The sequence below is a fragment of the Strongylocentrotus purpuratus genome, unplaced genomic scaffold, assembly GCF_000002235.5.
Source record: "Strongylocentrotus purpuratus isolate Spur 01 unplaced genomic scaffold, Spur_5.0 spur5_scaffold_6, whole genome shotgun sequence".
Lineage (NCBI taxonomy): Eukaryota > Metazoa > Echinodermata > Echinoidea > Camarodonta > Strongylocentrotidae > Strongylocentrotus > Strongylocentrotus purpuratus.
The window spans coordinates 26,844,741-26,865,126 of record NW_022145612.1 but is presented as its reverse complement, the minus strand read 5'-3'; the positions used below and the strand labels follow the sequence as shown (position 1 = coordinate 26,865,126).

At 37.0% G+C, this 20,386-nt stretch overlaps 1 protein-coding gene across 1 annotated transcript; it reads left to right on the top strand.

The window, feature by feature from the left end:
• Window positions 1–3,240: 3,240 nt before the first annotated feature.
• Window positions 3,241–19,505, top strand: LOC100892626 (aspartyl aminopeptidase). Its single transcript, XM_003729388.3, has 15 exons — window positions 3,241–3,791; window positions 4,421–4,517; window positions 6,127–6,215; window positions 7,449–7,562; window positions 8,059–8,184; window positions 9,077–9,201; window positions 9,677–9,764; window positions 10,249–10,359; window positions 11,637–11,714; window positions 12,646–12,729; window positions 14,349–14,506; window positions 14,979–15,018; window positions 17,180–17,281; window positions 17,967–18,134; window positions 19,059–19,505. Exons 1-15 carry the CDS (start codon window positions 3,423–3,425, stop codon window positions 19,107–19,109), a joined length of 1,800 nt encoding a protein of 599 aa, XP_003729436.1. The 5' UTR covers window positions 3,241–3,422; the 3' UTR covers window positions 19,110–19,505.
• Window positions 19,506–20,386: the final 881 nt, after the last annotated feature.

Sequence of the window (20,386 nt, the reverse complement as noted above, 5' to 3'; positions counted from 1 at the left end):
CAATATTTGCACTTGAAAGGGTTTCTCTCCAGCGTTTGTCTTTTTTCTTTCTTTTTTTCTTTCTTTTTTTCTTTTTTTTTCCTTTTTTTTTTTTTTTTTTTTTTTTTTTGGGCCGCCCAAGGGGGGGGTTGCAACCCCCCCCAACCCCCCCCCCCTGGATCCGCCACTGAAGCATCATACTTTGCAGTTGGGTGTGATGGTTCATTTGCGATTGTGAGGTCGCAGTGCAAACATAGAAGAAAAAATCCTGTTGCGGTTATAAACACATTCTCATAACGAAAGACTAAACAAATATTTGATAGGTAACAAAATATTATTATCTATACATGCGAGCGTATGGCCAGCCGTTTTAACATTTATTCCTATTTCTTGAGATCAACAAATGATCTTTATATCAAGAAATTATTTTCTGTTGTATAAAGCAATGATAATTCTTGATCAAGAAAAAGGAATAAATGTTGAAAACGGCTTGCCATACGAGCGAGTGTAGCGAGCAAGCTTTGGGGGAAATTGGTCTTAGTCGCTTTAATTAATGGGCACCTTAATGATGAGAGAAAAGGGGGACACTAATCGAAAGGGATAAATTAAGATACAGTTAGAAAAGATAAGGAGCACGTGTCAATTAAAGTACAAATGGTAATTATCAGAGGTAAACGTGGGGCATTTATGAGAATAGGAATTGGGCATTTGGCAACGGAAAAGGAGCACCCATCAGATTTTAATATAGGGTCGTTGTTGTTGTTGCTTTTTAATTTAGGCAAATCAGTCAGTTTTTACCATTATTACCGAATACCATAACAAAGTTGTTTTGAATTCAAATTTACGTATATACAGGGCCGGCATTTGTCCGAGGTTTAAAGGGGGACAATAAGGAAAAGGGAAAAGGGGATAGGTCTCTTATTAGAAAGAAAAAGGGGCATGTAGGGAAACATCAGAGGTGAAAAGGTGCACTCATCAGAGATTTTTAAAAGAGCACTTATGAGGAGGGGAAGGGGCACTCGTCAAAGTAAAACGAGTATCTCTTACATTTGAATAGGGGCAATTATCGGAAGGGAAGTGGGCACTTATCTGAATTGAAAAGGAGTGACTTCTCGTACATGGAAAGGGTCATTTACCAGATGAAAAGGGGCACTTATGAGAATGAAAAAAGGATACTTTTCATATAGGTGAAAAGGGGCTCTTTTTAAATGGGGGCATTTCATAAGGAAAAGGGGCACTCATTAGACAGGAAAAGGGGCAAATGTGAAAATAAAAGGTGTGCTTATCCAAGTTAAAAGGGGTATTTAATAAAAGGGAAAGGGTAGCTTCTTACAAAGGAAAAGGGGCACTTTTCAAAGTAAAAGGGGCACCTCTCAGATTCGAATAGCAATTATCAAAGGTGAATGGGGACACTTATTGCCAAGAACTCAATAGGAACTTGTTGAAGGAAAGGGGGCATGTGTCAACATAAAAGGAGCTCTTATTAGAGGTGAAAGGGGCACTTTTACAAAGGAATAGGGGCACTTTCCTATGTAAAAAAGGGCACTTCTTACAACGAAAAAGGGGCACTTCTTACAAAGTAAAAGGGGCACTTCTTACAACGAAAAAAGGGCACTTCTTACAAAGTAAAAGGGGCGCTTCTTACGATGGAAAAGGGGCTCCGCCTCTGCTGTGACAGCTATCGGAGATGATTTCATTGGACCACCAATATAAAAGCAGAATACTATATCCTTGGCTCGGAATAAGCTAGGCCTAGGCCTACGCCCCATTACGATGACTATAAATTTACTTTGAAGCTCAGTCCGTTTGAAGACTTCCCAAGTTATTTGTTTGTTCGTAATATTCTTTTATTTCTTTCATTTAATTCTCAATATTCTGTACTAACCTGAAGGAGAAAAAAACACTCATGACAAGGTGTAAACCCCTGTGTATAAACATGTAGCTTCAGAATTGTCTTCATCATTACGTATTGTGTACATAAGAAAACGACAGATACGTTATACATCATTAACTTAAAACATCATCTTATTTGAATCATATAGCCTAGTGTATATAATTGAAAGTACAGTTTCAATTCAAAATGCCGTTTTCTCAATTTGTATCACCAAAAGAATTTATAAAAGCCAAGCTTCACCCGTAACACAGATGCCAGTGCCACACCCCACACCCCTACGATTGTAAATCAAAAGTTTGAGTCAAGTGCCCCTGTGACCCCCCCCCCCCCTCCCCCTACTTCCGATCCTCTTCCGCGCGCAGATCAAAACATGCAACGTTGCCCATAAAGATCGGCTTGCCTCTTTCAAAGAAATGATGACAATAAATTATTGATTGATCAATAAAGTTCTGAGAATTAGTTATACATTTCCAAATTTTCACGATAATTTCATGAAAAGTGGTATGAAAAAAGATATTCCACCTAATATGGGCAGTGTGTAGCAAAGTTTAGCCCGTGATATATTTCCATCCCGCCCCCCCCCCCCCACTCCGGGGTCGGAATGACCCCATGCGTGTTACCAAAATGTCCGGTAAAGGGGTACTTTTTGTGCGACAAAGTCCGGCCCGAGAATTGTAAAAAAAGGGGTGTCTTAACTTTTCACCCGGAGATTTCTTTAAAGGGGGTGTTTTTTCTTTTTTTTTCTCTCGTCTCTTTGGACTCCTGAGAAATTATTCCGAATTTAGGGGGGTACATTGAGCATTTTTCATGATTTAGGGGGGTCTCCAAGGCAGGAAAAAGCCCGCGTAAGGGGTTCGGAAATTTTGGCAGTCCTCAGATAGGGGGTGCTTTCAAAAAGAGGGAACGAGCATATGCGTACCCTAAATAACACTGAGTGGGGGGGGGGGGGCCGGGATTTCCATATTGTCACGATCATTTCATGGACAGTGGTAAGAACAAAGCTATTCCAATCTTATGGGCAGTGTATAGCGAAGTTTAGCCCATGTCTCCCCTATAGATCGTCAATCTCTGTAGATACTACCTGCACGGTTGATAAGTTTGAACAACACAAATAAATGAATTGCATACATTACTTTTTTAAAGATATAGGTCTATAATTATGTTCAATTTGTGGACCCCTACGGTTTTTTACCAACAATCTTATCATGAAAAATTGCACCCTTTTACTTTTTAGGTGGGTCAACGGAAATTTGAATAAAGCACGTAACCCTTTCCCCCAGCTCTCACCCGGCCCTCCCACCAGCTTGACAACTTTTGTCTAGATTTTTAGACTAGCCGTGTTGTTTTTGTTTCTTTTTCTTTTGTGTTGTCCGACGTCAGTTGCCGCGTTTTCCTCGCCCATTTTTCCTCCGTTTCGCACGTGATTTACCATCGGTATCTTGTTTTACATGGCGAGTGTTGGCTTTTGCTGGCTTGTTTTGAAAGTTTAGTTTATTAACCCTCTAAATTCCTCAAGTATTCTAAAAAGTGTTTCTAAGGCTTCTTAACGATGCAGAATGAGCTTCAAAATAATCCTGGAATGGAAACAGATGTAATAGCTGCTGCGTGGGTTCAAGAAGCTGGCATGACTGATCCAGCAGAAGAAATTGTTCATGCTCATGATGATGATGGTGGAGAATCAATTGACGGAAAAACGCCCAAAACGCCGAAGTCCAAACGTTGGGGAAAATACTCAAGGAGGTACAATAAGTCCTGGGAAAAAGAAGCTGATTTTACTCAGTGGTTGATGCCTGTCGTTGGGGACGAAAAATCAGCTACTTGTCGATTTTGCCGGTGCACACTTCGAGCTCATCACGCTGATCTCAAACAGCATTCTCGTACGGACAAGCATCAAAAGAACGCCACTAAATTCACTACGGTAAGCTAGCTGGCAGCACTGCACGGGACTTCCGCATGCATCCAGGTGCATCGCGAGCTCGCGATCAGCCCGGCGCTGCCCCATTGCAGTGAGCATGGCTCAACCCACACATAGACTCTAGCTGCATTTCTATCCTGGCTGTGTATACCTGTTCTATTGATTCTCAACATTTCAAACACCACTGTACAAAACTCAACTGATTTCACTCAAAATCGTTTTTTTTAGGGTTAAGTAACAATTGATGACACCAAGTAAAATAGCAGTAAAATACAATTTTGTCAAACTGACAAGTGACAGGTTACAGCCACATGATCGTCTTCATAGTGTGCATTTGTGTGTTATGTGTGTATTGAATATTCATGTGTGCAATAGCTACCTATTACTATAGCACGTAGTACAGTGCTAAAGAGGTCAATACGCATTAGCATCGACTCTGTATGCTTTGCTGGAGTGACTCAACCGGGCACCAATTTAGAAATAGAAGTTCGCAAAGATTTAGTGATCTTTTTTCTATCAAATCCTCAGCACATTTTTGTAGCAATATTGGCACATTCTATTGAATTTATCCCCATTACCATCATCCTATTCAATATCTATACATTTCTTTCTTGGTATTATTATTTTGACAGCTGATAGGAAACTATTTCTCCATGAATTCCAAGGAAGTTTTGACCGCTGCCAATCAGCTTGTATCTTTCATCAACAAATCTCCATCACCATTCCATGGTAAGCATGTCTTCACAAGTTCACATTCACATTGTTTTTAATTGATGTTGGATTTGGAAATAAATGATTTGATTTGATTTTGATTTTGACATTCAATTTTTTAGACAAATGTGAAAGTCAACACCCTGTCAAAGATAAAGACCAGTTATGGTCATGCGATTGCATTGTGAAAGAAACGTTGTGGAATCGATCAGAAATGGTTGATCATCTAGCATATAAGTATTGGTGTGCACTGCAAGGTTCTGGAATCATCAAAATGACAAGAAGTTGGGCCAAGATTTCGTAAAGTTACAAGCACTGTACACGGAAAGATGTATATGGGACTACACACACGTGCGCGACACGTGCGTTTATCTTTCACATACATGTACCAATAGATAAACTAATTCACCAAATATATCAATTAGTAGGCAGTTTCTCGGCAAAGTGTTTATCATGCATTGGTCAAAACATATTCTTTCACATGATTGGTAATAAGAGCTTCCATTTCATTTCTTGAAATTGGGGCGTTTCCAATACTGGTCTTTACCTTTTAGAACTTTGATCAGGTACAAGACACTTGAAGGTGCCATATTAATTTTTTTGAATTAAACATTAATCATTTTTTTGTTATCATCACGATCATCATCTTCATTATATATATTGGAAGTCAAATCCTCCCTTAAAGAATAAGACCAGTTATGGTCATGCGATTGCTTTGTGAAAGAAACGTTGTGGAATCAATCAGAAAAGGTTGATCATCTAGCATATAAGCATTGGTGTGTACTGCAAGGTTCTGGAATCATCAAAATGATAAGAAATTTGGCCTAGTCTTCGTAAAGTTACAAGCACTGTACACAGAAAGATGTATATGGGACTATATGCACACGTGTGTTTATCTCTCACACACCAATAGATAAACTAATCGACTAAATATATCAATTGGTAGGCGGTTTCCCGGCCGTAGCATCAAACATAGTTGACAAAAGACTTAACTCCGTTTCGTTGAAGATCAGCCATGCATCAGGTCTTTCATCTTCTTTGTGCATGGCTGATCGTCAACGAAACGGAGTTAAGTCTTCTGTCAACTCTGTTCGTTGCAACCGCAAGAAGCCAGTAAAAATGAATCTGTTTGATCAAATTATGGAAATGCAAGCATTACTCTAAACAAACAGAACTTTGTTATTCCTGGCTCATTTTTCCTGATTGAGGTGTCATATGAAAGGGGAGAAATTGAACTTTATAGAAATGTAATTTTCCCTTTAAAATTCAGATACCGCCCGCCAAATGACTTTTTGGTTTCCTCTCTTCAAATTGCTTTTAATCACTCATGCATGAAATATGCATCATATGAGTTACATCAAATGAAAGAGGAGGATCTAAGCTTTCCAAATATGTGTCATTTATTAATTATAATTGTAATTAAGTTATGATAAAACATTGATGATTCTCGGTTTTGTTTTTTCTGGGACGCACTGTATTTGTAGGTGTATGCCTCAATATTTGTTCTTTGATCTAGTGAAAATTTGAGGTGAAATTTTCTAAATTAACCAATATAGTTTGTAAATGTACTTTGTGTACACACCCGACACCTGCAATCTACCATGACCTACATTATGTCATCATACAGCTGTACAAGCATGTCGACTAAAACTGAAGGATGCAGGATTTGAAGAACTCAAGGAAAAGGATACCTGGTATCTTCATCCAAAGAAGAAGGTAATCAAGCGTTTCTGGACCCAGCTGTTTCATAAAACTTTTTATCGATATCAATAACAAATGTTAAATTTCTATGACAAATTTGCTCTCAGCCAAATAAAATGTGACGATTTCAGTAGCTTATAACAGTCATTGTGACTTGTTATAGGTAACAATTTTTATGAAACAGGGCCTAGGTTTGAATAAGATGCATAGATGGGCATGGTTTTCATTATTGTTGTCTTGTTTATCTAAGTATTGGAAAACATTGAGATTAAAGATGATCGTTTAGCAAATATTCAACAGTAAGAAGTGATGATGAATTAAGTGAAGAGACTTCTCACAGCACTGCTCACAACATGTGATCAACTTATCAAAGAATCTCCCTCCAGACGTCATCAATATCAGTAGTGTAAATTCATTTTTAAGTCAAACTTTAGAAAAAGCATAGAAACATCTGCCATACATGGTAAATACAAATCAGTTAGTCAATCATGTAATGAGCCATGTAAGCAGAATGAATTTGGCTTTTATGTTGACTGAAAGTACCCATCTTATAAGATATACTGCACTTAAAGGTAATGCAAAGTTTTGGGAAATGTTGAAAATTGGATGGATAGTAGTTTTTTACAATTTTGATATATTTCGAAGCCCCTGTGGATGTATTATAAGCACTAAAAACTGTAGCTCCTAAAACACTTCTGCTTTTGAGAAATTGAATAATCAAAAATTTACCGGTTCTCCCGGTAAATTTTGAATATTTCAATTAGCGCCTAAGGCCACTCCATGGTAACTGCGATCATGAAAATCTCAGAATATGCAGTTCTGATATATAATTTCCAAACGGGAATAGCAAATCAGTCGAATGTAGTCAAGAAACATTGTTTCAAAGCGGAAGTAATATCAGTCTTCAGAGGGCGCTATACAACATAAAGAGTTTATTATTTACAATGTCATCACTTTAGACTCGATTTCAAACGCGACAACAATCATCGAATATTGTAAAATCGTATGCTTCCAATATCCTCATTTAAACCAAATTCATGACCCCATACCAAAACTTTGTATTACCTTTAACAATGTTTGAAGAAAGAAATATACAGATACCTGTATAACATTGGGAATATTCAACACTATTTAATGTTGAGACCGCTATTGCCACCAGCATCACCAATAATTTCTGAATAGTGAAGATTGAACAATTCTCCAAATATCTAATGTTTTAAATTTTTGTTTGAATGTTTTTGTCGTCAGTACTTCTTTACAAGGAACCAGTCCACCCTGATAGCATTTGCTGTTGGAGGAAAGTATGCTGCAGGGAATGGTTTTTCTATGATAGGAGCACACACAGACAGTCCATGTCTAAAAGTAAGTAGAAATACCATGAGAAAGAACTCCCTCTAACTACTTTCCGGGGTTGATCTTACAAAGTAGATCCATATTGAGCTACCCGGTACAGATATAAAATGTGTTGATTCTTATCTTGAGAATCCATATATACTATGGCACTGTAATTATTATTGTGATTGATATCTCAAGTTTCCCATATAAAAAATAGTGTTTTTAGAGTCCAGGTTATAATTCCAATGATTTTCCTGATGTTTTGAGCCATACCAGGACTCAAAACATGCTTTATTGAAGCTATTTACCAATAAATATCTACCATTTAACCTATCAATTGAAAATCTGCCATACAGGTATTTTTTAAACCAAGTTTGCTAAGGGATATTTAGATAATTATATGGTTTAAGATTTGAAATATGTTATATATGATAGCACAATTTGTACATTTATTCTTTGTTTCTAAGAAACTTCTCATTTTCATTTTTTTAAATATACTTCTTCCATGTGTCCTTACACTCAGGTAAAGCCTGTTTCTAAGATAGAGAAGCATGGATATATGTCTGTTGGAGTAGAGACTTATGGAGGTGGGATATGGAACACATGGTTCGATCGAGATCTTACCGTCGCTGGACGTGTTTTTGTCAGGGTGAGTTCAAATCGCTGTCTGCTGTGATTTTTATATGTATGGTTATGGGAAAAGGGGGCTTCAGTAGAAAATTATTGTTGTAGAGACCTGGGCCCTGTCTTACAATGAGTTGCGTTTGATCCAAATCAATCGCAAGTCCTCTAATCAATCCCAAATTTGCAGTCTCCTATCTCTTATGTACATAGTTGCGATTGATATCAACTCTTTGTAAGGCGGGTCCCAGGTATTTGGTCCAGGCTTTATTTTGTCATAGACATATGGTTTAAAGGAAACCTCACCCCAAAGAATATTAAAGTGTACCGTAATTAACGGTGTATTAACCGCTGAGTCTGCAATTTTTTTATTTTTTTATTTTTTTGGGGGGGGGGGGGCAAAAAAAAGGGGTGCGGTTAACACACGAGGGCCGTTTATACACCGTTAATTACGGTAGGCATGCTGAAAGATGACATGTTTTCCTGCCTTTTGATGTGCAATATTCCTTGCAAAAGTGTAGTTAAGAGATATATAAATGAAGATATTCTTGCTGTGATGCAGCCATTGGGTTTTAGATCAGGTTAAATGTTTGGGCTTTGTATCCAGTTTGCTCCTGGTTCCTTAATGGACATTAGGAATTCTGTGTGTGTACAATATTCGTTCCAGAGCTTGTGTTGTAGAACCCTTTCATGCAACTTGTACTCCAACATCATAATTCATTGCATTTAGTAAATATGCTATGTATTGTTAAGGCGGGATGATGATATCATACATATCTAACGTTTCAACGTAAACTGAATGAATAAGAAACTATGGTTTTGGATCATCTATCAATCAATCTTTTGTTTGTTCAGCACATTGCTTTTTACTTTAGTGAAATCCCTGAGTTTCATGCCTTTTTTTTTTTCTTCTTCCTCAGAATGGTGAGAAGATTGAGCATCGCTTGGTCCACGTTGAGAGACCAATTATGAGAGTCCCTAATCTGGCCATACATCTCAACAGAGCTGTCAATGATGGCTTTGCCCCCAACAAAGAAAATGAGCTGTAAGTCTTTCACAGACCCTTAGAATGAAAACCTCATCAGGGGTATCACTGTAATGTAGAAAGCTTAGGGCTAATTAGTAAACGTAGTATTTTTCTGATTTGTTTTTTGTTTTTTGAGTTGATTTTTTTCCTTCTGTTTTTGCCTTTTCTTTTCTCTTTTTCTTCTGTTCTTTTACTAGAGGAAGAATGATATTGTGCTAGTTGACCATCACTATTAAACAAACTGATTGATCTTTAGATTCGGACATTCATAGAAATTGTGTAAAAGCAAAATACAAAAGTACATGTACAACCCCTCATTCAAAAAGTCATTTGAAATAACAATGACATTTGAGAGCTAATTTTGAAGAAAAAAACAATTCTTGCATTATTTAGTCTTATTCTAAAAATCAGATCAAGCTAGAGTAGAAATATTTGGATTAGCACTCCAAATTGAATCAGATCTTGATTGCTGCATCATTTTATGTCACTGTAGGAAGCCCATCTTGGCCACTAGCATCACCGCACAGCTTGAGAAAGGTTTAGTGGATGAGGATGGCAAGCAAATTGCAGTGCTTTCTGAGGTAAGTGCTGAACAGCAAAACAACAAACACTTTCACTTGTCTTCAAAGTGAGTAAATACTCAATGTACATAAATTGGTTTACACAAATTAGTTAAAGGGGAAGTCCGCCCTGATATTAAATCGGTTTTAAAAGAAGCAAAAAAGTGAGAGGAAAATGTCAGTGAAAGTTTGAGCGAAATCCGATTGAAGAAAAGAAAGTTATGAATTTTGAAGTTGCGATCAATCAAATACAAATTGGCAACTCTGTGACATAGAAGAGGGGAAGGTTTGGGTGTTGTTGCTTTTTGTCCATCGTACATTGATGGCCTCTATAATTATGAAAAAAGGTCAACAACAAAAAACACAGAAGTTTATATATATGGAAACAAATCAATAAGAGATTTAAGACATAAAATCCTTGTCATTTTGCAATATGTTGTTTGTATACGTCTAAACTCATAATGGAATATGGTGCATTACCGTAATTGTCTCTCTTTTTTCATAGGAGAATGAGAAACATTCCTCCATCCTGATGAACCTGCTGGCAGCAGAACTAGGAACCGCTGCATCGGATATCATGGACTTTGAGCTCTGTGTTGCTGACACACAACCTGCAGTATGTACCTAGCTGTCTTTACCATCATTTGAACTTTGTCCAAACTTAAAGAGAAGGTTGAGTTCTGGGAAGAGGTGAAAAATAATTTGTGAGCGTTATCTTTGTTATCATGCAAGTGTGGAAGAACATCAGATAAAACATGCTCCCTGAAAAGCATGGCTCTTCAAATGCCTTCATATTCTAAATATGGCATGTAACATCGTAAAAATCAGGACGGATTTTTACGCCATGTGTTCATGTAGTCCCATATACATCTTTCTGTGTACAATGCTTGTAACTTTACCAAGACTTGGCCAAATTTCTTATCATTTTGATGATTTCAGAACCTTGCAATACACACAAATACTTATATGCTAGATGATCAACCTTTCTGATCGACTCCACACCATTTCTTTCACAATGCAATCGCATGACCAGAACTCAAATTTATCTTTAAAGGGTGGTATTCACAAAGCAAACCAACTTTAGTCCATGGTTTAATCCATCGACTAAGTATGGAATGCCGAGTGTCCATATGAATATATTTTTGAATAATTTGAAATGTCCCTAAATTACCATGATAACATAATTATATCATAGTTAAATTGTTTTTTATTAATTATGTTATTACATTTTATTTCAATTAGGTGACAGATTGAATTATTCAAAAACAAATTGATATGGACACTTGGCATTCCATTCTTAGTCATTTGATGAAACCATGGACTAAAGTTAGTCTGCTTTCGAGAATACCACCCATAATGTGTATACATTGTGATATACTTCATCAGATAGTAAACATTGAGTATGTGTGTCAATAAAAAAGAAATTCCTCATTCAACTCACAAATTTCTCAAGAAAACTAATTACATTGGCTTAAATCCAATATGTTGGTTATCATAGCTTCTAAAACTTGTCCCCATTTCACATGTTTATCTTTTAGATACATTCAAAATCATCAGTATCATTAAGTTGATAACATTAAGATGATGCCAGAGTATGATTACTTTTATTAGATAAATATTATTGTTCATCAAATGGGCATTCTGAATTTCATGATGATAAACATTCAATCATTTCATGTTACTGAATTTAGATACTGGGGAACATTTCTGCTATAAATTTAAAAGATGAAAGATGAACCGATTCCACATTGATTTTCATGTTAGCTTGTAAATTATTTTTTTGTTATAGATTTTGGGGTTGGATGGTATTCACAATTTGATTATCTTTAAACAAATTTAAATTAAGACGTTATTTTTTTATGATCTAGTTTGCAATGTTTTTGTCGTTAACAGGTAATTGGAGGAGCCTTACAAGAATTCATTTTCTCACCTCGACTGGATAATCTCTTCTGCTCGTTTGGTGCGATTCAGGTCAGATGATTTTGAGTTAATGGCTGTTAATGATTATTTAGTTATTGAGTTAAAGGGTGCAGTTCTTTGCCAAAGTGGTGATCCAGTATCAGTTGATCCTGAGAAATATAAGAAACACTGACTTCCTTATTACATCATGGGGTATTGCAGGGCTCCACACTAATTTTTTTTTGGGAGTGTATCAAAAAGACTAAGATCGACTTTAAGTTGGACTTAACTATGGCAGGCCGTTCATTCCACTGTTTGCTCTTACCATTCACTGGTATTGGTGTCTCAAGGGACGTACAAATCATGGACTCAAATCGACAGAATTTACATTCTTTTGATTAAATATCTAAATGTCATAATGGTGAGAGCAACCGGTGGCATGAATGGCCAGCCATAGTTAAGTCGGCCTTAGTCTTTTTTTAAAACACCCCCCAGGATTGAAAAATTGTTGTGGTTCCAGACTTCAATTTTGGGAACCCATGTGTCCCAGGCGCCAGTGTCAAGCCCTGGGAATTGTATTAAGATTAAATGTAATTAATTAATTTTCTCAAATAGAAATGGATCATAAATAGTTTTTGCTGTGCATCTTCCTATCTAAAGCCATAGTTTTATATTACAATTTAAATCTGGTCTGCCACATTCCATTGATACATACATCATCCAAATGGTTCAATGAACAAGGTTATTGGCCCTATTGGAAGTGAAAAATGAAATAGATGAATTATATAATTCATCTATTTCATTTTTCACTTCCGACAGGCTCTTAACATTCTTCCTTGAACTATTAAATATCAATGAATAGCTTATAAGCCATAGATTACATTCATTGATATAAAGTTGTATTTTCATTGGATAGGGTCTTTAAGGTTTATGAAGAAAACTGATTTAATTGTTATCTGTAATTTGATTCAACTGTGATTTTGATTCATTTCGTCCATTGCAGAGCTTAATGGCATCATGTGAAACTCCCAACAGTCTTGAAGAGGATCCTAATGTCCGAGCTGTCATGCTCTTTGACGATGAAGAGGTAACATATACATTTTATCACAACATCGATGAACATCATTTAATGTTTTCTTGCAATTTTTATTTTTAATGTAAGCACAAAAATTTCCTTCCATGAAGTGATGTTGATGTCCTTTCATTGGTGCATTACTTCTGTACATATGAAGCCCATGCCATGTGCTAGTCATGTGAAAAATATATAGTTCTCTTGAAACCGGACTTGAAAGTTAAAACCAATGACTATTGTGGTTGCTACAATTCAGAGGGCCTAATCTTATAAGACGATGATATTAAATCACAGAGGGAGCTATCAAGTCAAGTCAAGTCAAGTCATTATTAGTGAAATGGAGACAGAGCCAATTAAAAGCGTAACGGTACTTAGGATCAATGAGGGATTTAGCTCTGAGAAACCAAAAATCAGTATTATAAATTAACAATATACAACAATATCAATGTGATAAATCTTGTTCTTTAAAAAGTCAAAAAGAGCTACTGAAACATAAAATAGTATAGAGATATCGACTGCTTGGAGAGGCCTGTCACCCAGGCATGCCTCGGGTTCATTGCAGGATATGTGCACGTTCCCTTGAGCCTATAAAAAGCCAGACCTCAAATATTAAAGGTACTATGTCCCATTTACAGGCCAAAAAAAATGAAAAGGTTAAATTCCAACGGCATTTGAAAGATAATACTAATTTAAAACTTTCCTAAAAAAAGTGGGGCTTGAAAATGTCTTTTAGTGGTAAAATAACGACTATTAGTTGTCGAATCGACGTAAGAGCTATAGAGCCAGTAAGTAATAGTCTGATTTTCAGACCATTGTACCGAATGGTCGTTCATATTGTGCTGCGCAAAGAATCATCAGTTTAATTTTGGCCATTACAAGAAGTGGGTTATTGATGTAGACAAATGCTCATGTACCCTTTACAGCTCATTTTATGTGTGTTTTTACCAATGAAGAAAAAAAGCCAGTCAGTCACTCAATAGTGTCTGACAGTGAAGTCTAGCAAGTAAACAGGTTTCCTTGCATAATTTGAATATTAGGACACTGCTAACGTTTAAATTTCACAGATAGGACATACATGACGTATTCATAATTCCAGCAAAGGTCTACAGAATGTGATGTTGGCTGCAAAAGGGACATAGTATCTTTAAAGCAGTCAATATGTCTTTTATATGCCGAATTGAAACAAAAAACTACCAAGAATTCTTACCTTATCTTTTTATTGAGTAAAGATTGGCTAAAATATCACAGAAAATCTGAGACATTGTCTGTTAATCTTTGCCGGAGAAATGGCTGAAAATTTCAATCATTTGGGAATTGCAAACAAATAGCACTGTACGGTGCCTGCGCTCGCACAAAGACAGTTTTAACACGTTAAACCAATGGGGATCGCAGCATGAGGGCATAATTTAAAAGACTATTGACCGGTAGGCGGGTATGAGCGCAATTTTCACAAGACTAATGACTGGTAGGCAGGCATGGCTAAAATCACGACTCCAATTTCGACCAAACATATGGCTAGATTTTTAAAGAGAGGTATATGATATCTTTTACACAGAGACAAACTGAATAAAAATGTGTCTTCCTGTTATCATGTGTGAATTGAAATTTGCTGTGATCTTTATTGAACGATGTAGGTAGGTTCAACGAGTGCTCAAGGTGCCCAATCCTCTGTGGCTGAATACTTCATGAGGAGAATCTCTGCCGGCAGTCACCAGACGGCCTTTGAAGAATGCGTCCCAAAGTCATTCCTTCTCAGTGCCGACATGGCCCATGCAGTCCATCCTAACTACCCGTAAGTATGGAAATAATATACATCTCGTAGATACAAATTGTCGTCAAGGACAGGGTTTTTTGTTATGATTTGAATACAAATGCAAAATGATAAAATGATTCCTGAGCTAGACAAATCATGTAAGCCCCATTTTGAGGCTGTTTCCTTTCTCATTAATGGTTTAGCTGAAATAATATCCCACACTTATCTAGAACGTCCTGATGGAGAAATCTAACTGTATAGCCTACATACAGTAATAGCTGTATCACAGAATAAGTAAAATTTATAATTTGACATGCATGGGCCAAGATCAAACATAGTAAACTGTATTTCTCTTCCCCCTTTTTGTTCTCTCTCTCTCTCTCTCTCTCTCTCCCCCTCCCTCCCCCTCCCTCCCCTTCTCTCTCTCTCTCCATCTCTCCCTTCCCTCCCTCTCTCCATCTCTCCCTTCCCTCCCTTCCCTCTCTCTCTCCATCTCTTCTGTCCATTACAGAGAAAAACATGAAGAGAATCACAGAATTAATCTACACAAGGTAAGAGTATGATGTAATGATTGCTCAATAAATAATCACATTCTGTATTTTGTGAAATGATGAGGCAGGTATTTCTTCATCCTCTCCCATTGCATTTTAGCTATGTTTCCATGTAATTTGGTGGTAATGATTGAATTGGTTTGTTGTATTGCAAAAACACATCAAACAATCAGCTTGCAGGTTGAAAATGTTCAATTTACAAACAAATTTAAGATATAGAGAGATATAAACATATACAAAACTAAAATACATATCAGGGCTCGAATTACCTGCCGGCAATCAGCAATTTGCCGCCATGCCCCTCTCACTGGCCGGAATGCCCTTTTTAAAATCAAATTATGGCCACAATATTTTAATCCACAAAAGTTTTGCCGACATTATAGTCATCATAAGTCAACCCCGACTTGTAATGTTAAAAAAGACAAGGTTTTGTTGCCCCTACGGAGATCTAAAAACAATAATTATCGGCAGGGTTTTGTTGCCCGTACGGAGCTCTAAAAACAATAATTATTGGCAAGACTTTGTTGCCCCTACGGAGATCTAAAAACAATAATCATCGGCATGCCTTCGCTGCCCCTACGGAGCTCTAAAAACAATAATTATCGGCAAGACTTTGTTGCCCCTACGGAGATCTAAAAAAACAATAATTATCGACATGCCTTCGCTGCCCCAATGGAGCTCCAAAAACAATAATTATCGGCAAGACTTTGTTGCCCCTACGGAGCTCTAAAAACAATAATTATCGACAAGGTTTTGTTGCCCCTACGGAGCTCTAAAAACGATAATACTCGGCAAGGTTTTGTTTCTCCTACAGAGCTCTAAAAACGATAATAATCGGCAAGGTTTTGTTGCCCGTACGGAGCTCTAAAAATAATAATTATCGGTAAGGTTTTGTTGCCTTTACGAAGCTCTAAAAACAATAATAATCGGCAAAGTTTTGTTGCCCGTACTGAGAACAATAATTATCGGCAAGACTTTGTTGCCCCTACGGAGATCTAAAAACAATAATTATCAGCCAGACTTTGTTGCGTCAAAGGGGGAAACTCCCCACACCCTCCACCCACCTTACGGTCAGATCCAGCCGGCAGGCGGGGGAGGGGACCAAAGAGGGGGCCCCCGGCCCCCCCCCCACTCAGGTTTCGAAATGACCGCTTGCGTGTTCCAAAGCTCTCCGGCTCGTAACAAAAGAAAAAGGTCGACCCGTATTGACTTTACACACCGGACTTTTGCTGAAAGGGGGGGGGGGGGGGTGCTGGAAAAATCTTGTATAACAAAAGAAAAAGGTCGACCCGTATTGACTTTACACACCGGACTTTTGCTGAAAAGCTGGGAGAATATTTAGTGGCGAAACAGCCAGCCTGTTAATAAGGGTAGGGGGGTAGGGAGCACTATTTTTTTTTGCTCCCAAAAATTGAAAATCGCGCCGGCCGATAATTCGCTCAGTTGGGGGGGTGCAAATACCCCCCCCCCCCCCCCACCACGAAAACGGCATGAGGTGATTTTACGCACACTTTCGCCTTAGTGCCCCTTAGGATAGATTTGTTCCCCTTTCAGTGGATTTGTGCCCTCTCAAAAAAGTGGCCTTGACCCAAATTTGATGTAATTCGAGGCCTGACATATTGTAAGTCAACTTTTGCAGAAATTATTTAGCTGTGGTAAGATGAAATCAAAATTGCAAAACAAAGTTATAAGTTTAATGTAATAATACACTTTTATGTTGAAAGACCAAGACTGTGAAAAGGAGAGGATGGAGAAAGAAAAAATGGAAGTTGTTTGAGCGAAAGAGTTGAGAAAGTATGTAACAACTGCTAAACAAACATGTCTATTACAAAAATTGAAATTAAGCATAAAAATACGTATTGGAAGAGATGAAATTATACCGTAAAAATCAAAATGATCAAAATTAAAATTATATTTTGCCTCCTATGTGCTTTGGACTCCACATTGCAAAAAAAAAGGAGAAAATGTTTCGGGGGAATAAGGATAATATATGCTCTAATAGCATAGCACATATGGCATAAATATCAAGACTCTGTGTGCTTCCCAAGAGCTTTAGCTTAGTGTAAGTATTTTGCAATTCATCTGTTTTGGGCAAATCAAGAATGATGTTTAAGATGTTAGTTTGTCAATATTGATACTTATTTGTTTGTTTGTTGTTCAGGGCCCAGTTGTGAAGATCAACAGTAATCAACGCTATGCAACCACAGCAGTCTCATCAACCATTCTCAAGCTGATTGCTGAAACGGTTGATGTTCCCCTGCAGGTGAGTGAGAGATATGAAATCTAGACCACCCTGTATGCCATTGTAGCTGTGTACTTGCTTTGAAATGTACAATAACAATGTACACTTTTTTAAAAGTGGTTATTTATATGGGCTGTATAGAGCATTTACAGACATTAGCAAAAGGAGTAAAGTCATGTATCCAAGCGGGGAAAATAATATCTTGTGTGCAAACATAGAATCATCCTTTCCTAATATTGAGAATGACATGGACTTTATTATAGTTCTATATACTTTGTATTCTTTACATGTAATCTCCATATAATCGTGTTGCTACTTGCCTGGCATGGTTCAGAGTTGATTTTTTTTTTTTTAAACTTGGATGAAATCAGTGTTTGGAATATATCTCAGTAGAACAGTGGTTTGTCAAGTTATTCTCTTTTTTATGTAACAGATTATATCATGCTTTTTGTGGTTCTGAATAAATGAACTGAACTGAACTGAACTGAATTGTTGCTTATCAAGACATGTTAGCTGATTACACTGAATGCTCTGTATATCAGACTTTATTCACATTTAGATTAATTCTCATATTCTACATTAACAAGTCAACAGGTGAACATTATTAAATGCTTGTATTTGAAAGAACTGATAACATTAATATGACATTACACTGACTATGACATGTTGTTATTTCATCCATATACATTGTGTCTCTTTCAATTAGGAATTTGTTGTGCGGAACGACATGCCATGTGGAAGCACCATAGGTCCACTCCTAGCAGCCAACCTTGGATTGAGAACGGTTGACGTTGGCTGCCCTATGCTTAGCATGCATTCCTGTAGAGAGATGAGCTGCACTTCAGGCATCGTCCAACTCATTCTCCTCTGCAAGGTAAGACTACCCAGGGGGTGTTTCACAAAGATCCTAAGTCGATCTTAACTCTAAGTTGGACTTGAACATTATGGAGAGCAGTTTGTAGCTTTAAAATATACCGGTATTCAAAAGCAAACATTCAAATATTTAGACTTTTCTAAAGTTTCACATTAAGAACATGAAATCTCCTTGATAATAAAAAAATATGAATGATTTGAATCGTCATTTTATGCCTTTTAAAATAACTTTTACAAAATATGTTCAAAGATGCTAACGACTTTCCATAATTGTTAAGTTCAACTTAGGATCGTTGTGAAACACCTCCCAGTATAGCTAGAAAATGTTTAATTTCTACTATCATAAATCAAATTCATTTCGAATGGCAGTATTTTAGGTATAGTATAGTAGTAGTAATAGTAGTAGTAGCAGTAGTAGTAGTGATTGCAGTAAAAATTAATATCAGTTACATTGAAAGTAGATGTAGTAGAAAATGTGTGCTTTCGAATGGTGCTTCAATTCTTGTGTGAGGAGGGGGGGGGGGGGGGCTTACAGGAATCCTGGTCAGGGTTTGGTCCTTTACATTCACTGTGATATAAGTTATTTCCGCCGTAAGTAATATTATTTATAGCCTGAAGCCTCATATCTGGAGTATTTTTTTTATTTCAGCTTGGTTGCTCCATAGCATGAAGGTTTACTGATATCTTCATTCATATTTTACACAATGCCGTACATGGATATATCAATGATATCAACTAATGATAATTCTTAAGCCATTTTGAGTTTAGATACAGAATTTCATATAATGCAAAATGTGATGCTTCACATATTTTGTCAATATGAAAATTTACTGCATGGTTACAGGGTCGCCACGCCCATGATAGTTTTCTCATTGGTTCTTTTAACATAAGCGTTTTATATATTTCACTCTCTCTTGATCCCCAGGCTTTCTTTGAAGAGTTCCCTGCTGTCGATGAACGTGTTATTGTGGACTGAAACTGATGTTGAAGATACGGAGTGCAATTGTATACTGTCGGATGTCCTATTTTGAACTTCTAAGTACTGAAATAGCCGAGATCTATATATCTATCATAAACTTGATACTTTGTTTACATTTCCATGCCTTAAGTTTTCTCATAGTACATACTACATGTAGAAGCAAACAGAGGATGTGTTATTTTTTCAAAAGTGGTATTAAACTAATCAAAATGACATTTGACTATTTCTACATTACTATATTTCTATATACCGGGTACATGCAGGTATTTCCTCTTTCTTTGTGTGTTCAGATGTAAAACGTTACATTGATTTAACAAATGAAAGCAGAGAATACAAATGTATGTGATTATTAAACTGCCAAACAGCATGGCTTGTATTAGGTATTATACATTTAACTAAGTTTTTTCTTTTTATTAATTTACTGTCCTCAAGCTCAAGATGAATTGAAATTAAAAAAAAAGCTTTTGCTGAGCACGGGCAAACATGCATGGTGTACATGCATTAGGTGTTTTGGTCGAGCGAACATGTCCTGGATTACTGGTTCATGGTACGAGTCATAGCTGTGGCTTTAATACCAAGGCATTAATCTACATTTGCCACTCTTAACTCGGGGTGTAGCCAATGGGTACCTGGTAGGAAGTATTTCCTTGAATGCTTTCAGCACCTTATAGGGCAGCTAAGCTAAATTCATGGTAATGTTAGTAATTTGCAGAGAGAGGAATATTTGTGTGTGATTGGTAACCTTTAAAGCCCTACTGCACCGCTTGTAGCTACTTGCACCCTCTATACAGCCAACAATGCCTAAGCGGTACTCATTGAATCCCCATGGTCCCCTTTTTCTTATGTTACGGGTAATTGAGAGCTGATTTGATGAGATAACCACCTGCCATTTACCTTGCAGGGAGGTCTAATCCATCCATGCCATATTAGTGCAGAGGGGCTTTAAAAGTCTACATTAATTTAATGTTTGATGCATATCAATTCTATAGCCTGTTTAGCTTGTGTTATGTGATAATAGGCAGGAAAAATGTCATGCTTTTTTAATATGATCTCTGACAAGTAGAGTAAGTGGAATATTGTTTGACTTGATGGGAGCAGAAAATTCATCTTGATGAATGCAAGATTCATATTTGTATGGGCAGTGTTAATGAACATGTAGGTGATAGAAGCACAAAGTACAAACTGAATTTCAACAATTACCGTGTTTGTTAAACCTGGTATGGCATATCGTGCACCTGATGTCAATTGATGTTTCACAAAACTTGTCATTAGTG